Source organism: Canis lupus, chromosome 4 (assembly GCF_003254725.2).
Source record: "Canis lupus dingo isolate Sandy chromosome 4, ASM325472v2, whole genome shotgun sequence".
NCBI classification, from domain to species: Eukaryota; Metazoa; Chordata; class Mammalia; order Carnivora; family Canidae; genus Canis; species Canis lupus.
The window spans coordinates 41563515-41589382 of NC_064246.1; the positions used below are offsets into that span (position 1 = coordinate 41563515).

The 25868-nt window shown below is 42.7% G+C and overlaps 1 protein-coding gene across 3 annotated transcripts; it reads right to left on the bottom strand.

Moving 5' to 3' along the window:
• Positions 1 to 3278: 3278 nt before the first annotated feature.
• LOC112651639 (gamma-aminobutyric acid type A receptor subunit pi) lies at positions 3279 to 25180 on the bottom strand. 3 transcript variants are annotated; one of them, XM_025434957.3, is made up of 11 exons: positions 24792 to 25175; positions 22929 to 23036; positions 20148 to 20244; positions 19562 to 19680; positions 15497 to 15564; positions 14487 to 14704; positions 12327 to 12409; positions 8630 to 8767; positions 7995 to 8147; positions 7273 to 7460; positions 3279 to 5182 (listed from the first exon to the last, which is right to left on the bottom strand). In XM_025434957.3, exons 2-11 carry the CDS (start codon positions 22999 to 23001, stop codon positions 4880 to 4882), a joined length of 1440 nt encoding a protein of 479 aa, XP_025290742.1. In that variant the 5' UTR covers positions 23002 to 23036; positions 24792 to 25175; the 3' UTR covers positions 3279 to 4879. The 3 variants fall into 3 exon arrangements, with proteins under 3 accessions (XP_025290742.1, XP_025290743.1, XP_025290744.1); XM_025434958.3 differs by lacking the exon at positions 22929 to 23036 and having other exon boundaries at positions 24792 to 25173; XM_025434959.3 differs by lacking the exon at positions 7273 to 7460 and having other exon boundaries at positions 5009 to 5182; positions 24792 to 25180.
• Positions 25181 to 25868: the final 688 nt, after the last annotated feature.

Sequence of the window (25868 nt, forward strand, 5' to 3'; positions counted from 1 at the left end):
TCAAAAACATCTGGAGAGCTTTGAAAAACACAGATCTTGAGTCAGTAGGTCTGAGGTTATTCTGAAATCTGTTGTCTGTAAAGGCTCCACTGGTCAATCTTATGCTTGGGTGGGTTCCAAAATGTGTGTCAGGGGTCCCCCAAGACCACCAATGGATTCACTGATTTTCTTAAAGGACGCATGGGTCTCAGCACATAGTCCTATCCACAGCTGGGATATGTTACAATCAACAAAGGGGAAAAGAGCATGGGACAAAGTCTGGGGGAAAGCAGGCATAAGCTTCCAGGAGATTTCTCCCCATGTAGTCACCCAGGATGTGCCCAATTCCTCTGGTATGGAATTGTGGCAAATATATGGAATGTTCTCTACCAAGAAGCTCATTAGAGATACTCAGTGTCCAAGATTTTCGCTGGGCAAAAATTGGCAACTTCTGCTTAGCACGATCCAAAATTCCACACTCCCAGAAGGGAAGCAGGTGTTCAGCATAAATCACATGTCTGATACAGTTTAGCTACAGTGAGCCACTATCACCTATTGGGGAATAATGGGAATTCTTCCCAAATCCAAATTCCCACATGCCAACTAAGGACCAACTAACCTTGCAAACAGACCTTTTTAAAGATAACAGTCTCAACTCTGGTATGTTAACCTTTTTCTACATAGTGTGTTAGCCAAGTTTCAGTATTGGGTAGGAGGAAAAACTTCCAGATGAAAATGGAGATTCAGGTGATGAAATATGAAATCCTATTCCTTGAGTATTTTAATAAAATTTGAAGCAGGCCATAAATGCAGGGTATGGAGCTCCTGACTCTCCAAGTCCACTTGGCCCTTGGCTCTAGTCTGATTTAGAGAAAAAGAGATCACAGAGACATTGGATTAACATGAAGCTAGCTACTCACTTTTTATGTTCTGCTCCCCTTTCTACTTTTTTTAAAAAAAGATTTTATTTATTTATTCATGAGAGACACAGAGTGAGGCAGAGAGCACAGGCAGAGGGAGGAGCAGGCTCCATGCAGGGAGCCCAATGTGGGACTCGATCCTGGGACTCCAGGATCATGCCCTGAGCTGAATGAAGGCAGGCGCTCAACCACTGAGCCACCCAAGCATCCCTCCTTTCTACTTTTCCAAATAGGATTGTTTCTTTAATTTTTGGAAAGACACAATTATAAATAATGAGATTGGATAATCAAAAAGCCTTTTTCATATCCAAGTCACTGAAAGCTGTGAGTCACATGACCTCCCCCCCCCCCCCCAATTCCCCAAAGAGAAATTATAATTTTGGAACTCAGCCTCGTGGGCCACCAGGAATACTTGTGGGTCACCTGGGAATATTCTTAGTCATACGTTCTTTGTTAGCAATACGTAGTATGACACTTTAATTTTCTCCGGCTAGCGGCATCCCCTGAATCTGCAATCTCCCAAGATTGCCTGCTAGAATAGAGTCGTCTGCTTTCAGACCTGTTGATGGCAAAATCAGAGGAGAGAGATGATTGTTTATTCTCATGGGAAACTACCAGATGGAGACTAGAAGTTTATCTGAGCATTTCATTACTCAAGTGCATTTCGTTATTTAACTTGCACATTTTCTTCTTTCTAGACAATTAGACTTTCTTTTAAGTTCATTTCTATTTACTTTTTATTCAGCTCACTTATTCAGGTGATTAGAACAGCATGTACTTTATACAAAGCCTTTTGTGAACCTAATAATGACAATCATTATGCAGCATTGCTTTTCAAGGTGCAAAAGCTCCTCCCCCTTAGACCTGTTTTTCATGATTTTAATCACTTCTACCATTTTTCTTTGACTCTTCCCTTTCTCTACATCCTTTTTAAAGGTATGATGACCAAAATTGGACTCAATATTTTTCAACTCAAATATATGTCAATCTGACATACATCTAAATTCTCTACAAAATCTATTGAAAATTATATTGCATATTTAATTATTCAAAAAACATGAAACAAGTGATCAAATGTTCTCTCCTTTAAAGTCATTGGTGTAAAAAAAAAATAAAGTCATTGGTGTAATGCATAAAATACATTGACCATATATATTGGGGTATAATTCCCTGTCTAATATGACTCTATTTTAAAAATGTATATTAAGAAGCAAGGATCTTTGGTAGTGAATGTATTATGGACTAATCAAAATTAACTATGGGCCAGAAGCTGAGAAGAATGCTCTGTATGTGTAATAGTAATGTATGGCATCGAGGAAGGACCACATTTCAATCCTGGCTGACTAACTGTCCCTAATTTCAGATTGTCCCTAAATGTTCCTGGCACTGAAAGCCCCTACTATACTTTTTCTCCTAATGGTACCCCTCTGTGTTTGTTTTCAACTTATGGTCTATTGTAATCTCTAGCTCCTCTCTGCTATGCTCATTTCTCCATTTGTCCCTATCTTTCATTGGAAATTAACCCTCTGTAATTTGTTATTGAATGTTTAATATATATATTTAATGAATATTATTTAATATAATATACATATATGTGATTTCATATATTGAGAATATTGATATTCCCAACATCAAAGGAATCAAAAATCATATTTCTATGACTTAGAATATTCTTAAATCTACATAGTTTCATGTCTTTGGAAATTTGGTGAGGTTAGTCTTTGAATTTTCACCCAAGAAATATTTTGAATGAAGTGAGTTCTAGGACCAATCTGGGTAGGTTGGATACATGGAACAGATCTAAAATTTTAGGAGTTTTTACTGAGAACTCTGATGTTGTAGCCTACATAAATGTCAGAGTGATACAAAATGCAAGAATTTTCCCCAAAGTATATTCTCAAACTTTAAAAATATCATTAAATAAAAACAGAAGTTAATTCCAAACAATGAAGAAGGCTTAGAAGGGAATCTGTGACATTTTCAGGGAATTTGATCTTTCAATAGCAGCAGGCCCAGTTGTTTAACTGCAAGGCAAGTGTTGCGGTGCCGTGATCTCAAAGAAAGAGATTGTGCCTCAGTGCTTATCTTCCTTGGCAGGAAATAGTAGGTGTGTGTGTTTGAATGAAAATGTGTACTGTCTCTAGTGGGGGGAACATGAAGATGTAAGACTGTGAGCCCATTGAGTCCGCACTATGATGTATACCTTTTCCAAATGAAATCTTACACTAGTCATTCTACAGATGACCACTTGATTTGGTGGGTAGCTAATATGGTATGTTTATTTCACAGTTTCACACCTTTACAGCTTTCTAAAAAATATGTAATGCTTAAACAGGGTTTTAGAGCAGATATTTCAAAACTTGAAAAAAATCACAAATATGATTGAACCATACAACCACATTCCACCACTTTTAATTCCCTCATCCCATTAGAAACATTTTGTTGAAAGCTCAAGTGATTACACTCATACACACTGAATTGTGAGAATTATCAAAAAGAGAAAAAGAATGAGAGTCTATGGTACAGAGGGCTGTAGAAAAGAGAACCCATAGTTTGCTTCTGAAAGAAAAGATATAGCCATACAATTATTAGAAAAGGAAGCTAAAGAATTAAAGATGGCAAGATTCCTTTTATGGAGATTGAGACTGAACTGAAGCCTTTATCATGACATGCTGGCAAATCTCCACTTACAATGCTGTTGGCTGAGCTTGACCAAAGAGCAAGGATGCACATAATGTGTTTCTTGTGTTAGGGTGAGAATGGCTGGACTTGAAAAAGGTAGCTCATCAGCAGCCTGCATTTAAGTTCTGGAACAAGTCCCATTGTTACTTAGAAAGTTCAGGACTCAGGGCCAACATTCTCCTACTCATGCAGGATAAGAAAGTCAAAGTAATCCAGCTGGAAGGATCAGGGTTCTGAGCAAGGCCAAGCTTACTTGTTCTAAGCTACTTGTTTCTGGGTAATGTACTTCATGATCTAATAAGCATCATTCCTGGTCACTAGAGCATAACAATAAGAGCTCCTCTTGGAAAGATGCAGGAGATCTGCTGCTGAGAAAGTGGTGCTCAGTGTCAGAGAAGCAGATAGAAACGGACTCAGTTCTTCAAGTATTGATGGCAACAGTTCAAAGTAAGACGCCTTAGACTAAGTTTTTAGAAAAATCTTCCAATTCCGTCCCTGGTAGGGGGAATGGGCTTTCGCATTATTGAGGACTGGTGTACATATAATAGTAAAATGATAAGACATATAAATGGGGGAATAAAGCTCCAGAGCCCTTTCAGTTCAGATATAGGGAAATGCATCATATCTTTGAAACAAATTTATGTTTGAGATTATTGATCCATTAATGTTTCCTTCATTTACATTTGATTTTTCAATGGCAGAACTTATTGGAATTTGGGGACAATTCTGCTGTGGTATCAAATACTGTAATAAAAACTCATCTTAGTATTGAGTTAGTGCAGTGACTTCCAGTGAATTGACTTAGGCCCACATTTTATTTTAATCAAAAACAAAAACTAGAAAATGTTACTCCCTAAATAGGTAACAATGCATTTTATAAGCACTGTAGAGATTTAGTAAATAGCATGTATGATTAATTTAGAAACAACCACTGACACTTGAGGGTTACTCAATACATATAATAGTTTCCTTCTCATTTTTTATATGAGGTAAATGCAGACCAGGGAGCCACTGAGCAAATAGGCAACCCTGAGTAGGTTTGTAATCTTAGGCTCCATGGGGACGTCTTTGGTAAAGATAAAAAGGAATGAGTTGATGTTTCTATTACAAGACTCTGTAATGCTGGGACTTCTACTCAGCTTAAATAATGGTTGGGGGAATATTCTTTGAGAAGAAATGCTCAAATGTTATTTTAGTCACTTGTAGCACTATTAGTGCACACACTTGGCTTAGAATACCATTTACACCATTACCTTGTTCTGTCAAAGAACCATGACATGCAACAATTCAATGTACCCTCAAAAATACATGTAGTATGCCCAGTAAAATACATTGGCTAGCATAAAAATTAAAGGAAATAGTAATTTGGAATATCGATCAACATTACTGGGGTTTTGAATTGTGAAATAATCAACAATCCTGCCCATCTTATCTCGGAAAACAAGCTTGAACTTGTCACTGGTTTTCATTGTCAAGTCACTATAGTCGACATTATCACCAGAAATTTCAATGCTGGCAAAGCTGATTTTCCGCTTAAAGCTAGAGATGGAACTGTTGATGATGTTAGTAATATTGACTTCTTCCACTTCTTTTGACGTCCCCTAGGTCATAGAGAACACAGTTAACTTGAAGGACTTGACTAAGCAAAATAAATAAGTAGGTATTTATGTACTTAGAAGCCTAAGTATTGAATAATTAGGTTTAATAGAAAGTGGCATGGAATGCCTCAGAATCTGGCCAGTGAGCCAGACTTGGCAGTCATGTTATCCTGCTTACGGGCATCTATCCCTGGGTCAACAGCTTGTATACTGTGAAGAATAACCATTGCCTACTATTGATATGCAGAGCTGTTTGCTAAATGCTCAGGCTTTGAAGTTAGCTGGCCTGGGTTTGAATTCCATTCTGCCTCTTGCTATTGTGAAATTTTAGTCACCTTTAATTCCTTTAAAACTTAGTTTCTTTGCCTGCAAAATGGTGATGATATTAATGCCTACCTCACGAGAGGGTATAAATTGTGTAAGATTAAATGGTATAAATTGTGGAAAGCATTTAGTAGGTGTTTGATGAATTCCATTCTAGTGAGGAGAGATTAATTGATTATGAGAGATAATAGGAATCTGCAGTGTCTAAAAGTCTCTGCCACACAAACAGAAATAGTGACGCTCCCTACAATTCCAGGGAGGTGTCATTTTCCAACATGCCTAGAATGGCACGGCACGTAGGAAGTGTAGTGAAGTCAGAGAGAGCAAAGTTGGATCCTTGGCCAGGCTACTTACTAGCTATGAGGGCTTAGGTGAGCTATCTCACTTCTTTGAGTGGCAGATTCCTCAATAGTAAATTTGGGATAACAGTGGTAGCCATCTAATAAACTGTTGGGTGAACTAAAGAAGATGTTTAGCACATAGCAAGTACTCTGTAGTGAAGCTATTATTATACACAAAGTAAAATAAGGGCTTTCTAGTGACTTGGTGAAGGATTTTAATAGTTCTCCAATCCCTTTTTGCCAGTCTACTAAATCCAGATTTTTTTTTTTTTTTTGTAATTAACCATTGTCCTCTTAAGGAAGCCTATAAAGGAGTAAAATAAATGAAATTCATATTCTTCTTTGGCTAGCAGATAGGATTATTTGCGTTTGGTACTGGGGAATATGACTGTATGAAACATTTTTCACGTTAGTTAAATGCAAAGGAATGGGCAACTGGGTCTCTGGGCTATTCTGATTAATTTCCTCACCATTAGACCCTGTGTGGTCCTGGCACTTTGCTAAAGATGGGCATCACTTCTGTGCTGATCCCTATCAGTTTCTTGCTTGTTAGCATGAGCTTTGGTATACCAGTGTTTATCAAACTGGGCTTCCAAAGAATCCAAGGGTTTCATGGGCCTGTAGAGGACAATAGTTAGGAACATGGCCATTGCCCACTGTAAGTGAGAATAGCAGATAAGGGTCAGGTTTTGGAGCTAAGCAGATTTAGGTTCAAATCCTAGCTCTACCTCTTTACCTACATCCCGTGGGATAAGTCACTTACCCTTCTTGTACCTCAGATTCCACAACTATAAAAATGGAGATAGCCTTACTGGGTTGTTATGAGTATTTTAAATGATATTTGCAAAAGGCTTGTGATTAAGTCTGGTGCATATAAATGTTTAATTGATAATAATGATTATTATTATTCTGAGAGCTGGACCACAGTGTTTCACTGCTAACTCAGATAATGGCAGTCTTTCCCATTATCTTAGCAGAAAGATATGCTAATTGAGAAATTTGCTGCAATTTAATTTTTTCCATACATTTTCCACCAAACTGTTATTTGTATAATTTAAGAAAATAAGAGTGCAACAAAAGAATTAAATAGTAAATACGTATTAATCTGAAACTTGTAAGCAGCTGATCACATTTGGTTTGATACTGGGTTTTTCATGGATACTTGTTCCTGTGGTTGTGATTTCATGTGGCATACAGGCAACAGTTATTTTCTGCTAGCAAATTAAACATGTTAATAACCCATTGTACTTGATGAGAAGAGCAGTCTTTTTCAAAAGGTTCCATGACTTCCAGATGCCCTCACCTAGACAAGGATGAGAGTCGCTGGAGCAAAGTGAATCCCTGGGGGACAGGAACCAGTCTGGGTCATCTCTACAGACCAGCACATGGCAAGTGATGAATTATATATAGGGCCCTCAAAATTCTTACCCTATCTTTGGCTGCCATCTGCTGTAAGGAGCTGTAGTGGGCAACTGCATATTCCAATAGGGCCCCAAACACGAAGCTAAAGCAGATCCCCAGGTACACATCGATGGCCTTTATGAAACAGTTGGTATTGGGAAGAGAGGTGCGGGACCCGATCATCAATGTTGTCATTGATAATACAGTGGTCACTCCTGGAAAACAAGTAGGCAATGTTCTCACATCTGTGGCTAGTGCACCTTTCACCCTTACCTGGCAGACTCACCATTCAGGAGCTGGCAAAGGGGACAGAACTCAGAAATGGGACTTTTTCGTTTTGAAAAATCTGTGATCTTCTAGAACAGGATCGATTTGTCCATTTTGAATGAATATGAGTGATATGGTTTTCTAAATGTTTCACCTTCTGTCTTCCCATTGGAGGGAGGTGCTCAATATACAAAATAATTGGCAATAGACCATCCAATCACAATTCTCTCTTATAATTGTAAAATATGTTTAAAAAGGCACTACATCTCTCTCGGTCTCTGTCTCTGTCTCTCTCTCCCTGCAAAAGATTTCTCAAGAAACCAACTCCTGGAACTGCCCTCTGAATATTAGTAAAAAAAAAAAAAAAAAAAAAAACTGGTAGAAGGTAAAAAGAAACAAAAAAAGACCTGTAACTCTAGTTATTAGAAATCTCCTGTTGAAAAAAAAAAAAAAAAAAGAAATCTCCTGTTGGAGCTGCTTACCAATACAGGTTCTTGCAGGAACTGAATCAAGGGAAATCCAAAACGAAACCCAGGATAACACCACCAGGAAAGTAGAAGGAACATAGGTTTCCAGAATGAAATACAGGACATTCCTCCGAAGCTCAAATTGCAAGACCAGTCGTGTATAATTTCCTGATAGGGTAAATAATTGATAGGAAATCATGTCTCCTCACATGGCAGAGTGCTTTCAATATGGGATGTTTAATTTAGATATATTCACATTAAGTTATCTGTTATTCACCAAAACCTAGTTAACCATGAACTGTCACTATAGTTTGAATGAAAGAAATTACTGTTGCATAGAATGGGATGTATAGGGGTCCTGATACCCCCACCTATGATCCCTTTCTTATGCTTTTCTCTGTCATAGTATTCCTGCAACATTATACCTGCTGGTTTCCTTGATGTCTACTTCATTAGACTGCGAGCCCTTTGGGGGTCATTTCAGTATTGAATGTGAAGCAGATAATAGTGCAAGGCCCAAATCCTCCTGCCCTACCACACTGTGGAGGGGTTTCTGGGCCCCAAAGAGATAAAATGGAGAAGAGATGCTAATTCTGACTCAGAATGCAACCTAGTTACTTTGCTTTTGAGCAATGCGTCTCACAAGTCACCTGTTTCCTGTTGCGATCTGGTGACCAAGGTGAAATACCGTTGTATGGTGTACTGAGCAAGCCGCAGGTTTTCCAGCCCACGCACAGAGTCATTCCCTCTCAGCCAGCTGAACTCCACATCATTTCCATCATAGCCCCCTGACAAGGAAAACAGTGCCTTGGTCAGTGCAAGAAGGTAGCAGATTGAACTGGTCCAGAAATTACTCCAATATAAGGGCAGCAGGGTCTCTGTCTTGATGGTGCTAAGTCCAAGGATGATGCCATGCAAAACTTGGCATGATTTCTCATGGGCACTGCAGTGTCTCCTCAGAATAGGATGACCTGCTAGGGCTGTTTGCCATCAATCAAAAATCAGTTCTTTGCTAAGCATTACATAGACTTGATAGGTTACGGGCCTCTAGAAGTAGCTGCCCTCATTATTTAAATGGTATTTATTGAACTCATATCTGTGGGCATACATAGCTCTATGCTCCATAGTGCCTTTCAGGACAGACTAGCAGTTCTAACGGTGTTTTCAGCGACTTTACCATTGGCCTGTTCAAATTTCCATATTGACTTAAATGCAAAACAAAAACCTGCAGCTAGCCCCTTTATTGATGTCTGTTAACATAAGCATTTGATAAATCTCAAAGTGGTTTTACTAATATAGTTCATAATAATAATAATAGCTACCTTTTATGAAACATTTATGGTAAGTCTTTTATACACTACATCTCTAATGTTCTCATAAACTTGCAAGACAGCCATTTCTATATTTCTTCACTAAAAATTTTTTTCTTTATAGTTTTTGAAATTGGGATGGATCTTAGAGTTGATACATACATACATACATACATATAAAGTAGAGCTTACTTTTTTTCCCTAAAATTTTATTCAATAGATGCTGTGCCTTAGAATGGAGGAACTGTAATGTTTCACCCATTTGAAACATGAAAATTCTCAGATTCAGAGAGATTACATAACTTACTCAGATAGCAAGGCAAGTTAAAAACAAAGTCAGGATTATACATCTGGAAAGTCTAAACCCAAAGCCCATGGGTGATAATGGTGATAATAATGGCTATCACTTAGTGAGCAATTACATTTCTAAGTGCTTTATAATATTGTCATCTCATTTAATCCTCAAAATATCTCTTTGAGAAAATAGATAAGTGTTCAATGAGCACATGAAAAGACACCTGACATCATTAAGGGCATCTTAGGGATAAGCACGGCAAAATCACAGTAAGCTACCACTTCACACCCATTAGAGTGGCTGTGATGAAAAAGACACAATAATCAATGATGAGAACGTGGAGAAGATGGGACATCGCCAGTGCAAATGTCAAATGGTGCAACCACTTTGGAAAACAGTTTGGCAACTTTTTGAAAACTGAAACATAAATTTACCATTTGATCCAGCATTCCACTCCTAAGTATCTGCCCAAGAGAAGTCAAATCAGGTCCACAAAAAACTTGTACACAGTTGCATTATTCTTAGTAACTACAGGGTGGAAACAAGCCAAAGGGATTTGTACTACTTGTACTCTTTCATATGGAATAATGAAGAGTAAAGGAATAAAAAGGAACAAAGTGCTGATACATGCTCTAACATGTATGAGCCTCAAAAACATGCTAAGTAAAGGAAGCCAGATACAAAAGACTACATGTTGTATTGATTATTGTTCCAATAAAATATCCAAAGAAAGCAAATTCATAGAGAGTGGATTAGTAGTTGCCTGTGGGCTGGTGGTGGGAACAGGAGACACTGTAAATGGGCACAAGGGATCTTTTTGATTGGTGGAAAAATTCTTTTTTTTTTTTAAGATTTTATTTATTCATGAGAGACACAGAGAGAGGCAGAGACATAGGCAGAGGGAGAAGTAGGCTCCCTGTGGGGAGCCTGATGTGGGACTCGATCCCAGGATCCTGGGATCATGCCTTGAGCCGAAGGCAGAGGCTCAAACAGTGAGCCACCCAGGTGCCCTGGTGGAAAAAGTTCTAATGATGAAATGTGGCAATGTTGTACTACCTGGCAGGTTTACTAAAAATCTTTGAATTATATACTTGAAAGGGCTGAATTTTAAGGTACGTACATTTTACCTCAGTAAAGCTGTTAAAAAATAACTCTGAGTCAGAGACTATTACTTTTCCTCCTTCACTGATGAGGAAAGTGGGGTCTGGAGAGGCTAGTGCTAGTCACCCAAAACTGCAGCTAGTGACAGGGAAACACAGTGATCCCAGAACCTGTGGTCTTAAACATTGGACTGTATTGCCTTCATTTCCTCAGGCTACTGGGAGATGAGGCTCAGTGTTGGGCCTAATATTTTAAGTCTTGCGGTATGCACTGTTTAACAGTGGCTATCTTCCCTCCATAGGGCCGAGAAGTAGTCATGAGCTCTTAGGGGACTTCCAGGTAAAAATTTTCTATGGGCTTTCTCTCAGAAGCACCCTAAAATCTACTGTTCAATCTAGCTGTCCAAATAGGTCTAGGATCCCAAAGAAATTAAAAAAAAAATCTAAACAAGTGAATGTACAAGCTTCTACTTGGACACTTTACTTTTACAACTATTAAATGCTCGTAATCATTACATTATCACTGCTCTTGTGGGATGCTAGCAATTCTTTCCTAGGGATGGTGTTCAGGAAAAAAAAAACCCTTGGTGAGGTTTCTGTACCCAAATAACTGCTAATAAACACTCAGTGAAAGCTTCCTCTGCTCACTGGGGATGGTATTCGTACAAGCCAAGTGCTGAAGTTTCCAGGAGAATCTCGCTCCTGGGATTTGAGATGAGCAGAGCCACACATGGAGGGCAATTACTTTTTCCATGTGGGGCTGAAAATGAGTTCTGTTTTTGATAACTTCAAGTTTTATTCTGCCCCAAATAGCTGTATTGCTTGAAGGAGGGTTTGCATGCATTTAATCAATAGAGTAATTAATCTGCCTGAGTCTTTAATTAAATGTCTACCCCTGAAAAATGACTGCTGCCTCATAATGCTTGTGCTTCTTGGATGTTGACCACTTGTGTCCTCATGTCAGAAGTGTCCACTGATCTCCAGTGCTTGACTATGGTTTTTTCCTCTTCACACAGGCCATCCCTTGATGCCTTAATGACTCCTATCTGAAGCATTGTTTCCCCAGGACACCTGTCACAGGAACCACTTTCCCAAGTTTGGTGGGCACTTCAGAACAATGGAGATTACTCAGCAATGCCATCTGATACATATCAAGTTAGAAAAAATGCTCATTCTTCATCATAAGTCCTCAGACTGCAGTTTAGATGCCCACAATGATGTGTTAGGCTATACATAAACCTAACAACTGCTTTTCAAAGTTGGAAGCAGTAGTGCAATGAATGTCAATGATTGCTATTTACCATTTTTAACCTCTGCTGTGTTCTTTCTGGCTTCTGTGCCTTCTCAGATTCTGAGTCCCACTCCTGGTCCTATCGACTCCCATTTCCTTCACCGTTCTATCTATTCTTAGGTAGAAATATTTAGTGCTCATTCACAATGGTCCTCCCCAAATGATGTAATGTTGGAAGATTTGTCCTTGAGAGGTCTCTAAGTCTCTCTGGACAAACGCTCAGAAGGCCTGAATCAATTGGAATCAGGACCAAGGAAAAAAAGGCTGCTCTATATAGGTCTCTCTTCATGAATACACTGATGTAAGTCACCCAGGGAAATCATCTCAGGGGCCTGCAGGATATATACTCACAGCTTTCCAGTTGCAACTTGCATGTCTGTGTGTCCATGGGGTATTTAGACAGGTCCATATTACACGCAACAGTCGTTGTGATTCTAAGAAATGAAAAATGGGTTCAAAAAGAGTGTTATGAGGGAAAGTATACATTCCCTTTTAAGGGCCACTCCAGGAGGACTTTCACCTTGACTTACAGTGAATGTGTGACTTGCAGCCTACACTCAAAACATTCCTGAGGTTTTCTGTGCTAAGTAACACCTTTGAGATGTGGTAAAAGCTGGAGTACAGAATGGAGGAAGCTAGAATGTTGGCAATGAAGAGGCAAACTTGCAGCAATATCACAGAAGAGAATCACTTATTGGCTTGAGATGCTTTTGCATCCAGTTTTAGAATTTAATCTTCATGACAAACCTATGAGGAGCTAGAACAGAGAACACTGTCACCACTATCTCCATTTGACAACAGACTCAGGGGGTGCCTTAGCTCACACAGCCCTTAGTTGCAGAGCTGGGGCTGGATCCCAGGTCTCCTGGCTGAGCAGTTCTCAGGGACCCTGTCTCCTGGAGGGGATCAGGATTCTCAGAGGAAGTAAAGGATGTTGGAAGGTCCTAGGCACTGTGGCTCTTGGGGGATCAACACCCAGAGACATTCAATTAAACATCAGTAAAGCCATCACAGTGGAGATTTCAATTGGCAACCTTTATCTTCCTTTTTTTTCAGCGTCACATATTTTTATCAAACACCCTTATTTATTAAGCAGTGTGCTAGGTTCTTGGGGAAAATGAAAGGATGCATGCATGGTGCCTATCTTGAGGAAGCTACACTTATTTAAGGGAGACAGAGAATGACAACAGCTATTATTTACCCCAAGCCAGTCCCAGGGCAAAGTGCTTCACATGCATTATCCCTTTGAATTTTTACAATAGCTTTATGAGGTAGGAAATTCTATTCTCCTTTTGCTGCTGAGGAAACCAAGGTTCAAAGAGTCTAGCAATTTCCCTAAGGTCACAGAGCAGGGAAAGAATAGGGACTTGCCCCCAAAAGTGTCTGATTCTAGAGCCAGGCAGTTAACCATTATCAATAATCCTTGGACAGGATAGACTGTGTCATGTGCGTAATATAGACAGACACATACACACACACACACATGTTCACACACAGGAAGGGAGACATTAATGTTGATTGGAGTTGAAAGCAAGGGAGAGGTGTAGGTTGGTTTCTTGAAGGAAGGGTTGGGGTTTTGGCTGGTTTTTGCAAAATTCAGTGTAGCTGAAGAATGCCAGATGAACAATTCAAAAATTCAGTTTATTGGATAGCTCAGTCTGTTTCATGTCAGCCTCTTACTTGGGATCTAAGATAAGTCCCACGAGTATTGGTTCCTGGCTTTCTCCCCAAGGACTGGGAGCATAAGGTTTGCTCAGTCCTTGCACATCCCTTGCATAGGCAGTGATGAGCCTCTGCCTGTGGGCTGCCTCTTGTGGCACCTTGGGAGTACCTTTCCTATTCTGGCCAACCAGCCAGTTGATGAACAACTGGGTGGAAGTAACTTTTGGCCTCAGGGATTTGGGAAAGGGACAGAGGGGAGCTCATGGCTACAGAGGGCAGAGGTTTTGAGGCACTGCACTTGGCTTCTGTGTAGAAAAATGATTCAGGCAAGTAGAGATGCATTCTGGGACAACTCTAACTCCACTGAGGCTCATGAAAAGAAAATCCCTTACGTGGACCTACCTCTCTATCTCCCTTGCTATTTCTCTTATTCCCTTGCTAACTTTTTTTTTTTTTTTTTTTTTTTTTTTTTTTTTTTTTACTCAGTAAGACTCCGCTCAAAGTTCCATGAAAGCATACTCTAGCATCACCCCCAAACCTCTAACTTCCTCCCTACCTCAGGCCCCTGGGATTCTGGTCTTCCTTGGCTTATCCATCTGCTTCAGGACAGTGTCTCATTCAGCTCTGTATTTTCAGTGTCTGCTGCAGGGCCTGGTACAGAGCAGGCATTCAGTAGCTGCTAGTTGAGCCAAACTAAGCTGAGGGAGGGCTCTTCTATCACAAGGACAAGAGTCTAGAAAGGCAGGAGCATGAGAAGGGGGGACCTCAGCCTTATCTGAGGGGTGGTCAGAACGACCCTTTCTTCTAGCCATTTCCCCTCCCATCCTGAGGTGGCAGGTACCCAATCACCTGAGAGCATACAGGACTGTGCCATTGGAGAAGAGACGGATGAGCCTGTTTCCCACAGTGACTTCATGGAGGAAGGACTTCTTGGACTCCACGATGTATGTATCCGGCACCCAGAGGAACTCCACGAGGCGTGCATCCAGAGTAAAGCTCTTGTTGCCTTCGAACACCAGCCGCTGGTCCGTCCAGCGTTGTCTGAGGTATATGGTGGCTGTGTAGTCCTGAGGGGGAAGAAGGGCAGTGGAAATGGATGGGGGGAAGGGGAGAAAGACTGAAAATGGAAGGAAAGGGGTGATGTCTTACTCCCCTTCCCACCTGCACTTAGGTCAGGAGTACATACTATAATAGACATTGGTGAATAAAGTCTTATTCTTGGGGGAGGGGCGTGTAGCAATGAGACCAAAGCACCTTATTTATTCTCCACCAGAACTCTCACTGCCAAAAGGGAGCCCCAGAGGAGCATGTTCAGGACCTTAACTTGCTTGCCTTCTAACCCAAAGGCCCCTCCGAGTGGTTGAAGTTTTGGGTGAGCTAAGTGCTTAGGTTGTCCAGGATTTACCCAGAATGCACAGCAGGCCCCCTTGGCAACCTGCCTTTAGTGTCACTTTGTCTTTAATGGGTTCTCTTAAGTGAGAGAATGGTGGAAAGCACTTATGTGATTGCCAGTTTTCATCAGCTTAGCTTAGCTTCCACCCTGGGAGGGTCCACTTGATATTCAGGCTTCTCCACTGTGCTTTCATTCATTACCCAGTTTTTATTCCTCATCAAATGCACCCGCCCCATTCCCTCATCTTTTCCTTCCTGGCCCTTGAATCCACTTTCTTCCTGATACTCAGAAGATCTGTTTTACAAGAATCTTCCACTGTCTTGAGTTTTGGGATAGGTCTCCAGTTTCTGTCATTTCAAGTACAAGGGGGCTGTGAGTCCCTATTCTGTTTTTGAGTAGCTAGAAAGTATATCCCCATAAAACACAAGAAGGACTCCTCAGGTAAAGAGGAAAGGGCCACACTTACCATGTTACTCTCTGAAATACTAGAAATACTTGCAATGTCCATAGTCAGTGCTATCTGAACTGGTTCTCCTAAGAAAAAACCAGAAGGACTTAGAAACAAAAACATTCTACATTAGCACAGTGTTTTAAAAATTAGAAAATATGAAAGTAACACTGACCTATTGGAAAATTTAAACCACTCTAGAAGTACATAAAGTAAAAGGTAAATTTCTATCCTCCCTTGTCAGGAGGAACCATTGTGTGGAATGAGAAAAAAAAGTATGAAAAATTTTTGTATAAGAAATGCACAAATATATAAATAGCTTAATGGGTAAAAGAGACCACACCATGCTCATGAGCATATTTTAAAGGATGTAGTGGTATTTGCTACTTCTTACTTGGAGGATTTTTCCAATGGTGCTTGCAAGGGGCAAGGGACAAATCATTTAGAAATATAGTAAGAGATTTGGGAATTTGTGCACAGATATCTTTTTTTTTCTCCCCTCAACTAAGTAAATTTACCACAAGATGGCATTCAAGACTGCTCATGGTTGAGCTCTTGCTCACCTCCTGACACTTTCCTCCTCTTCCTTTACTCCCCAGATAGCCTAAACTATCTAGAATTCCAGAACCTTCCCCCTGTCATCTGGGGGATTACAGATATTTGGCCTCAGGCCAAATTCCTGAGAGTGCCAGTCTTGCCTCCTGAGACAGAGGTCTTGGAGCCACCATTCTCAGAAGCCAGGCCAGGGCAGTGTGTTCCTTCTTAGCTGGGGATATGAAAGAAAAGCCAAGAATGGGAAAGATGTGAGTCTACACCTGGAAAAAGTTACTGAATCTTTCAGAACTAAGTTCTCTCACATAATGCTAATGACATCATTGTGTCATGGAGAGGGTTAAATGAGATTAGCAAGTGACAGCTTCTTTGCAGGATGGTGGCAAGAAGGTGCTCAAGAAGAATTATCTGTACAAAGTCCCAGGACTGTGTCTGTCACATAATAATAGAGGCTCAATAAATGGCATTTGCCTTCCCCATCAGCTCCATGATCCTAGCTAATTCTGGAAGAGGAACAAATTTACTCACCAGGTTAATAGCTGCAATAGCTTCCACTTGCAATAAATAAGTAGGGTGCCTCAGGGGACTGTGACAATGCATTAACCAGGATGAGGTGAGGTGGAACTCAAAAGGAAGTTTAAAATCATCTAACTGGTAGGAATCAGACAGAGCAACCTAATCATTAACAGAAGGAAACCCAGGCATAAAATACAGGCAGGAATCTGGAAATGGAGTTTTAGAATGAATGCAATTGAAATTAATTCAGCTAGTACTTGGTGTTAATACTTGGTGGAAAAATGGGGGATCTTTGAGGACAGACCCTGGAAGGTGCTGAAGGAGCATGGTGCTAAAAGGCAGAAATTAAGAAAAGGAACTTGGAGTCACAGTGTTTGAATCCCGTGCCTACCGCTTCACAGCTGGGTGACCTTGAGCAAACTGCTTAAGCTTTTTGTGCTATAGTTTTGCACCTGTGTGTGAGAGCTACTAGTGCCTACTATTGAGGATTGGGTTGGGAAGATTATAGGATCTATTTTTAAGTGCCTGGAGCACAGTGAGCAGTGGGTCAGTGTTATATGCTCTCCCTGAGGAATATGAAAAACAGAATACACAAGAAAGTTCCATCCCACTGCGCTTTCTGTTTGTTTGTTTCTGGCTAGTTAGGCGGGCCATGCTTCTGTTGGCTTCTTTATGGACCAGAAATTTCTTTCTTCCCCTTGAGTTATAAAAGTGAACTGTGCCACCAGAGGGCAGCTTCCTCCTAGGAAAGAGGTCAAAGCTAGTTCCTGGACAGTGTTCCGAGGGCCTGCTTACAAACCTGTGCTCTGTCTACCTCATTCCCTGAAAAATCGTATAGAGGACTTGTCTCTTAAGGACCTCAGGGACCTAGAACCCAGGTGGACAGACATTACGGAAAACATCTCCCCTGCACAGAACTCCAGGCTGCCACATAAATGTAGGTTCCTTTAGGAGACAGATTGCCAAGGTGTTGGGGTTTGTGCCTTCCCATCTTTTTGACAAAGAACTCCTTGCCCCCTTTTCAGCCCATGTGGATCAGGGCCTCACACTCCTTGGGTCCACCCCAGGTTCAGAATGGGAACTTTGCCTCAGAACCTTGCCTCTTGTAGACCTGTGAGCAGGCAACAAGAAAGGCAATATCCTGGCCTAAATGTTTAGGGCTTGGGAAGCAGAGAAATTGGACCTGACCAGGGTATATGGACTCATATGCTTATCAGTAGTGTTCAGCCGGGCCTGGGAAGACCAGGAGAGCTTGAAGCCTAGGTTTGTTAACTTAAGGACCTTAAATCTTTATTGTGTGGCCATGAAAATGGTCTCTCTGATCTCCAACTGAGTGGGTGTAATTGGCCCAGATGCTGTGCTCTGAAATCTTTTACCACACTTGCTCTTAGGCCATGCTTTCCTCAGGCTGCACCCCACCAGTGACAGAGTGTGGCGGGGATACTAAGCACACTGTTAGTGGAAGGCATGGAGATGGGAGACTCCTCTGATGGGAACTTGGGCTCAAGGACTCCCTGGGGGCCTCTCTAAACACGTGTAGAACTGCACCAGCACCATAGTCTAAGACATCTCTACTCAGCCTTCCTGCTATCCCTCTCTCCTTCCCCCCACAGTCAGCTTTTCTCTCTTCCCACCCATGTTCTGTCGTAGATACTGCCCCAATAAATTTCTTGCATGGATAATTGCCTTTTGGTGTCTGCTCCTCAGAGGACCTGGACTAACCCACAAATCCTAGATTTGACCACAGAATTTTATCATGTGAAGGGAGGAGCAGGAAGGAAAGGGGATTAGAATAGACTGCACCCTGATGAATGTGGCAGGCACCATGCTTCGTGTTCACACACTTCCTCTCAATCAGCCCCCTCTGTGAGGTGGAAGATATATCCCCATTTTACAGAAAGGGGGCTTAGAAAGCTAAGGTGCTTGGCAAGCAGTAGAGCCAGGAGCCAGATGGAGGTTTGTTCAACTCCGAGTCTCTTTCTACCACTTCCTGCTCTAGGTAAGGATATGTTAGCAACCACTTTGGCTAATCTCCATTTTATAAACAGAGAGATGGAGACCCAATGACGAGGTGTGTGATTGGTCTCATGCCTTCCCTCCTTGCTTCAGTCTGCTAACAAATACCAATTTACAACACACTATATGCCAAGTGCTGAGCTGCTGCTGGGGTTAGTGAGGTAAATAAAGCAAGACTCCCTCAAGGGGCTGCAGCCTAAAGCTGAGACAGATGTGAAGCTAGTGGCAATGGTAGTATTGCCAGGTAATGGCTATGATTTGGAAGTATGTTCAAAACAAAGTATGAAAGATGGGGGCCTGCAGGACGGGGCTGGCTTCTCAGAGGAGGAAGCCTTTGATGTGAAGCATGAAAAATCGGCATTTTGCCAGGGTGTCAAGTTGCAAGAAGTCGGTCCCAGCAGGTAAACAGTCTTAGCAAAGGCACGGAGACCAGGGGAAGCCAAGGAGGTCAGGGAGCCTTTGGGGTACACTCATAGCAGGGCAGAGAGGGGGAGGGGTTGGGGCAGGCAAGACTGGCAGGCAGATAGAGGCTGGGCTGGGAAAGCCTGGTGTAGCAAAGGGCTCTGGACTCTATGCTGAGGAGGCTGGGACATAGGCAGGTATATTGAGCAGGCCAAAGACCCAGGCAGGTCATCCAGTTGGGGATTAGCCTTGAGTGACCAGGCTGAAAGCTGGAAGGCTAGGTGGTGTGGTCCTGGCAGGTTCCTTAAATAATGACAGAAATGGGGACAGAAGGAAGATAGTATGTGAGAGGTTGTTAGAGACTCTGCTAACCTCTTCAGTGGGGAAGAGGATTTCTTTATCCTGCAGGTTGAGAGGCTAAGCACGTTCTCCAAAGTAGTGTGAAAATCACTGGCTGCCCTCATTCATCATTGCTAATCCTTAACAGGTTGCAGACCAGAAAATGGAGTCAACTAGAATCTCCTGAAACCCTCCTCTGCATATTGCCTCTGCTCTTGTCCTTTGGGATCGATGTCCTGGACAAAAAGGATGACCTACCGCCAAAATTTGGCCTGAGAAATTTGTTATATCCTGCTGTGAGATTCTCAAAGCCAGGCAGGGAGAGCTTGTCACTTCTGCTGGTCTCGATGTTGAACTGATTCCCCTGGACACATATCCTGGAACAGAAAATGGATGTTGGTGCACGTGCTTATTTATGTGTGAATAAGCACGTATACACATAAACTTGAGCTCTGTTTGCATGTATAAGTGTTGTGCCCATGTACCAGCCGTGACTTGCCCAGAGAGAAATCTCTAATTTTAAGCTGCTGAGTTAACATGTCCCTATCCTGCTCCATTTTATTACCCATTTGCCATACATCAGAATGTTGAGGTAATTTGAGAAACCCTTCAAGTGTCTTTAGAAAAAAACACAAGGGTTTCATCCATCTATGACCATTTTGGAAGCTTGCATTCTCCAAATAAAATACATGGCAGGAAATTGTGTTGTCTGGGTATATCAGGGAGATGAATGGACTAGGCTTTGTCTTGCAGTTGGAAAGTAGGAGGACCTGCCACTCTTCCTATTTTGAGCACATATGCAAAAACAATTCAGACCCAGGTCATTGTGAGGCAGCAAACTCACCTTGGAGTGAAGAGACTCAGACACATGAAGGTCAAGTAGAGACTATATTTCATGTTGATGAGGCACTCACGCAGAGAGAGACCAAAGTAGGAATCACCTGGGGAAACAAGGTGGGAGAGGTGACCCAAAGGGCTCACCTCCTTAAGCCCAGCTCCATCCTGTGGGTCATCAGCATTTTCTCAGAATGCATGGGGAGCATTCTCTTTCAACCATTTAGTTATAGCACCTATTCCCTGCATGCCATCCAGGAATGGCTTCATTTTGAAGAATCACATTTTAAATCCAACCCAGATAAAGGCTGACACCTGTTCAGAGAGTGGCTCGCTAGCACCAGAAATGCAGCCAGTTCATCCCGGGCTGCATATTTGAAGGGCCCCAATTGTCCTTTCCCTGTCCTTATCCTGACTATGCCAGCAAGGACACCCCAACTATGTACTCATCCAGACAATGCCATTTATCCTCAGGCCAAATTCCTGAGAGTGCCAGTCTTGCCTCTTGAGACAGAGGCCTTGGAGCCACCATTCTCAGAAGCCAGGCCAGGGCAGTGTGTTCCTTCTTAGCTGGGGATGTGAAAGAAAAGCCAAGAATGGGAAAGATGTGAGTCTACACCTGGAAAAAGTTACTGAATCTTTCAGAACTAAGTTCTCTCACAGGCAAAGAGGGATAATGCTAATGACATCATTGTGTCATGGAGAGGGTTAAATGAGATTAGCAAGTGACAGCTTCTTTGCAGGATGGTGGCAAGAAGGTGCTCAAGAAGAATTATCTGTACAAAGTCCCAGGACTGTTAAGTAGGTCATGTAGACAGGAAATGAAAACTTCCCAATAATAAACAAACAAACTTCCCAAGAACTTTCCATGTGCCAAGGAATACAGTAGATCCTTTCCCACGGATCTTCTCACTCTATTGTCATGTGCCTTTGTGAAGTGGGCAGGGTAATCCCATATTGTGATGAGGAAACAGAAGCTCACAGAAAGGTCACTGTGCTAGTGAATGTCAGAGGAGACTTTGAGTCCAGGGCTGGCAGCCTCGCACCCGTGATATTGGCTGTTCTCCCAACCTCCCAGACCTGCTCCCTGGATGCTCTGAAGCCGTTCAGCTGGTTGGGTGAGCATCGTGTATGCGTGAGGACTGTCAGGAAAGACATGGCCCAGGGGCCTGGCCTTTTCAGGCTTGGGATCTAGTGTCAGATGTTCCTCTGAGAGAGTAGCCAGCAGCCAGGCAGGTGAGCCTGTGACCTGTTATGCTGGTGACAGCAGAGTAGGGGTTCTTGGGTGCGCCTCAGGCCATGTGCCTAGGCAGGCAGTCCCAGGGTGGATCCCTTCCTCTGTAGCAGTCTCTGTGAACCAGGCCACTTTCAAGAGTCTAGCCATTCTGGGACTTAGGGTGTGATTTAGCCATTAATCAACTAATAAAATTTTACTTAGAAAACAAATATATGCTCATTGTAGAAATGAAAACAAGTTAGAAATGTATATTTAACAGTGTAAGTCCCAATGATGTGTCGATGGAGGTTCATTAGTTTAACAAACATACTACTCTGGAGGGGGATGTGATAGTGGGAAAAGCTGTGCATAGGGTGGGGTGGGGGACTCCATTTTGCTGCAAGCCCAAAATTTCCTTAAAAAATAAAGTCTGTAAAAATAGTGCCTCTCCCTCACTTCTCTCTAGTCTCATACCTCAGAGACAATCATTTGTCTCTTAACAGTTGTTGATCCTATGCATATATTATTGTATATTTATATACGTGTTTATCTGCATGAAGAAAAAAATTAAAAAGTAAAATTGGGGTGATAGTATGCATTTTTTGACATTTACTTTTTTGCTTAATAATGATGGCATACATTTATTAAATACTTAATGCATGCTTGTACTCTAAGAACCTCAGAAACCCTTACAACAACTCATCAAGGTAATTACTTCCATTCTCCTCATTTTACAAATGAAAAAACTGAGGCTTGAAGAGGCTAAGAAACAGCCCCAAGGTTGTCTAGCCAGTGAGGGACAGACCTGAACCCAGGCAAGCTCACCCCATCACTTCTAACCATGGCACCATGACACATGTTCTTTTCCAATGCCGTCTTTCCAATTCCTAAGATATGTTTCATTCTCTCTAATGGCTCAAGGTATTTCATAAGATTAATATACCAATATTTATATAACCTATGTCCTGTGTATGGTACTAACTTATTTCCACATTTTTTACTGTTACAAAATCAGTAGTGAACATCTTTGCACATATGTAAGCTCCTGGAACTCTGCACTCTGTCATATTTCTCCATCTCAGCCCTTTCCTTCTCATCTTTTGATAAATCAACATTATAAATCCACCAATGATCATATTCAAACCTTCTTCCTTTAGTTCATCCTCCCAGTCTCCGTTCATTCCCCTGTCCCCAGTATCAAGTTTAATAGGGTCTATGGACTGGCTCCCATGCCCTCCATCCCTTCTTTCAATTTTCCAAAGGCTTAACAAACTCCTTCTGGGAATCAGACAGATGTGAGGCATCACCAGAGTTCCCGTCTAGTGAGAGAGAGAGTGTAAGCAGTGAAATGACACTGTTCCCTGTAACTGTCCTATAACAGGAACTGAAGCAAAGGGATATATGGTGTGCAAAGGAAGCAAGTGGTCATCTCCATTGGGGGAGGGTGGGACAGTGCCAGGACAGGGGTCCTGGAGAATATCATCAGATTCCTGAAGAATGTGTTTGCATTTGCCAGGTGAACAAGAGAAGGTGGGGCCCTCCAGACGCTGGGCAAAGATAGGGAGGCTTGCTCACCAATACTCTGTCTTTCCCCTCGAGCCCATGGCCTTCTGTGACTTCTTCCTAGTCTGTTCTGAATCAGCTTCATTCTTATTTTGGGATGTTCCTAAATTCTTCCTCCTCCTATGGGAAATTGAATTTTATCAGGCAAGTTGGAGAACAACCTAGCTTCAGCTCCAAGACTCCTATTGAATCATGTTTCCCTGTGCCCAGCCCTATGTTAGGGCCCAAGGCCTCTGAATCTGCTTCAAGGAATCTTGTGTCTGAAAAGCTTTGCCCACACCAGACCTGAACATATGACCCCATGTGACCCTGTTTGCTGTGGTGAGGTTGCTGAACCTGTCTTGTTTTATTAAGGAAGAAAAGAGAAGAAACCTCCCCCCTAGATGCCCCCTAGGTCCTGTGCTTGGTGCTTAATCACATTTAATTCTCATGACCATTGGGTCTAGTAGGTGTTAATTTCCAGAGTCTCAGATTGGTGAAGGGATTTAGCCAAGGCCACATAGCAATTAAGTGCCATGATTTGAATCCAAGTCTTCCAGGCCCCTTTTCTTTGCACTGCATCTAGGAAGAGGGCCCCAGCTACCAAAGTGAATCAGATTCCACTTGACTCTGGTCCTTCTTACACCAAACCCACCTCTGAAATAGAGTGCTGCATCCACACTATGTTCCACATTGCAACTGCGCTGATGCCTTCACCACACATGGCAGAGGAGCCAACTATCAAGTGATGATTTGTGTGTCTGCCTGCCTGAAAGAAGTTTCCTGCCACCAGTGCTGATACGGACACTGGGAATGGCATTCATAGAGCCATGCACTGAACCACTAGAGGACAGTGCCCTGAGGGTTGTCCCCACAGCTACAGGGGACCTGGAGATTACAGAAGCAGCTCCCCATTCCCACCAGACCTACTCAGAAGGTCTCCAGAGGCTCCTGAGTAAGGGCAGCCTATGAACTACTCTGAAGGCTAGATCCTCCTCTACTAGCAGAAAAGCTTGAGCTTTTTGGGTTGACACATCTGAGTCATTTAACCTTTCAGAGTCTGGGCTTTCCTATCTGAGAAACGGGAGCAGAAATCATTCTCCTCTCCCTTTGGTGTCTTCTATGCGGACTTCAATGATCCCACTATGACCATGAGGCCCAAAGCTCAAACTCCTCCGATGCCCTGTGCTGCCACCCAGGGTGTGAGATAATTGTTGTGTCCTTTCGAGTACACTCATTTTGCCACCACCTCAGGAATGACAGGGTCAGACATAGGACTTCAGGGGCACCTACATGGCAAAAGGCAGCTTTTTCTGGACTGGCTCTGAGAAGCAGAAGTAATTCCAGTATGTGCACATTTCTGCTGCTCCCATTCCCAGAATCTCCATCACGTAGACAGTAAACCCTAAACATGTCATGCTCTAGCCTCCTTCCCACACAGGTAGAGTTCCCCTGACTTCTCTCACTTTGGCATAGACAGAATCATTTGTTGGAAAGCAGCAGTCGAGCCTAAATTAGGTGGAGGTGAGAAAAGGCATTATTGCCATGGGAACTGCCTTAAGAAAATCACAACAGGTGAGGTTGTGCGGTGTGGGCCCAGTTGGCAGTACAGAGAGGAAGGAGCATCTTGGGCTCTAGGGTTAGACAGGAGGAGCTCTAATCTTGACTCTGCCCCTGACTCTGAGATTGTTTTACTTCTCCCTGGGGTTTAGTTTCCCTCCACTATAAAATGGGAGAGTAATCAATAGTTCTTCAGACAGTGGCGAGACCTGATACAGAGTAGGTGATCAGCGAATTCTAGATCCAGTGCTCTCCTCTCAATCCCAGCAGTGTTTGTGACTTAATTTCCTTCCCTCTCCTCCCTCTAAGTACTAGAGGGGCCAGCAGTTTTCTTACCAGGATGCCTCTGAGGTTCTGTTAGGGCAGGGCCTTCAGGCCTTCAGGCCGGGCATTCAGGCAGGACATGGTCTTCTGGGTCCCCGCGAGTCTTCTCATCCTCAGCCTTGACCCGCTGGATGCAACACACAGCCACTCTCTGATGGAGCGGCTCTCTCCGAGAAGACAGAGCTGCAAGACCGGCTAGGCAGACAGGTGGGCAGCACCTCCCACAGCCCCTCCCTCGGGTGGAGCTCTGACTTGGTTCTGGGTGTCTGTGAGAATCGCCCAGCTCCTGCTATGGCTACTGCTACGCCAGGGGTTTGATTGTGAGTTGAGCTCCAGGACCACAGCCAGAAAAGAATTTTGAGATCAAAGACCAATGAAAGTCAAACACAGTGGGTAATCCCAGCCACCATGCCTGGAAGACAAGTCCTGGGTCCTGAATTTTGAGGACAACCTCTATCCTGGTATCATGGAACAGGAGTTAGCAGCGTGTACAATCTTGGGCAAAGCCACTTTACCTCTTGTCTTCAGCATTCCATCCTGAAGATAGAACTTGACCATTTCTAAAATTCTGATTTCTCGGGCATTTTAAAAGCACCTTTGGAATCAACAGAAAGCCTAGTCTATGTAAAAGGAGACTTGCAGATGTGAGAATAACATGCTTTCTGGGCTAGGAAGTTTCAAAGGGAGATATAGAGGCCAAGGGAAAGGAGGATAAAGCCTGAGGAGGCCAGCCCAGAAAGAGGTGGGAGGGACTGGGAGAAATCTGGCTAGATTTCTCCATCTCTCCTCCTTCCCCATCCCTGCTCTTCACACAGAGGGTTCTTTAACCCCTGCAAAGTCCCTTTAGGAGCATCCATCCTCCATAGCCAATTGAACCTCCTAACAGAAGGGTTTCACCAGTGTACACTGACCCCTAAAGTCTCCCTGTCACTATAGCCAGTGGCCCTGAAACTCACTCCTGGCTCCAGCCCCATGGGAAGGTGCAAAGAATTCCCTGGAGGCTTGGCTTTGTACCCTGAGAGAGCCAGGAGCCAAGAGTCCGATGGAGGGGCCTGGGAGAGTACAGAGGCTGTGTGGTGTGAAGCCCTG

Coding starts and splice junctions, on each gene's coding strand:
- LOC112651639 (XM_025434957.3), bottom strand. CDS start 23,001: ATGAAGCTGATTCAGAACAGACTAGGAAGAAGTCACAGAAGGCCATGG. Junction 8,768..12,326: donor CAAGTTGCAACTGGAAAGCT/GTGAGTATATAT, acceptor TTTCCTTGTCAG/GGGGCTATGATGGAAATGAT. Junction 5,183..7,272: donor AGATGGCAGCCAAAGATAGG/GTAAGAATTTTG, acceptor TCTATGACCTAG/GGGACGTCAAAAGAAGTGGA.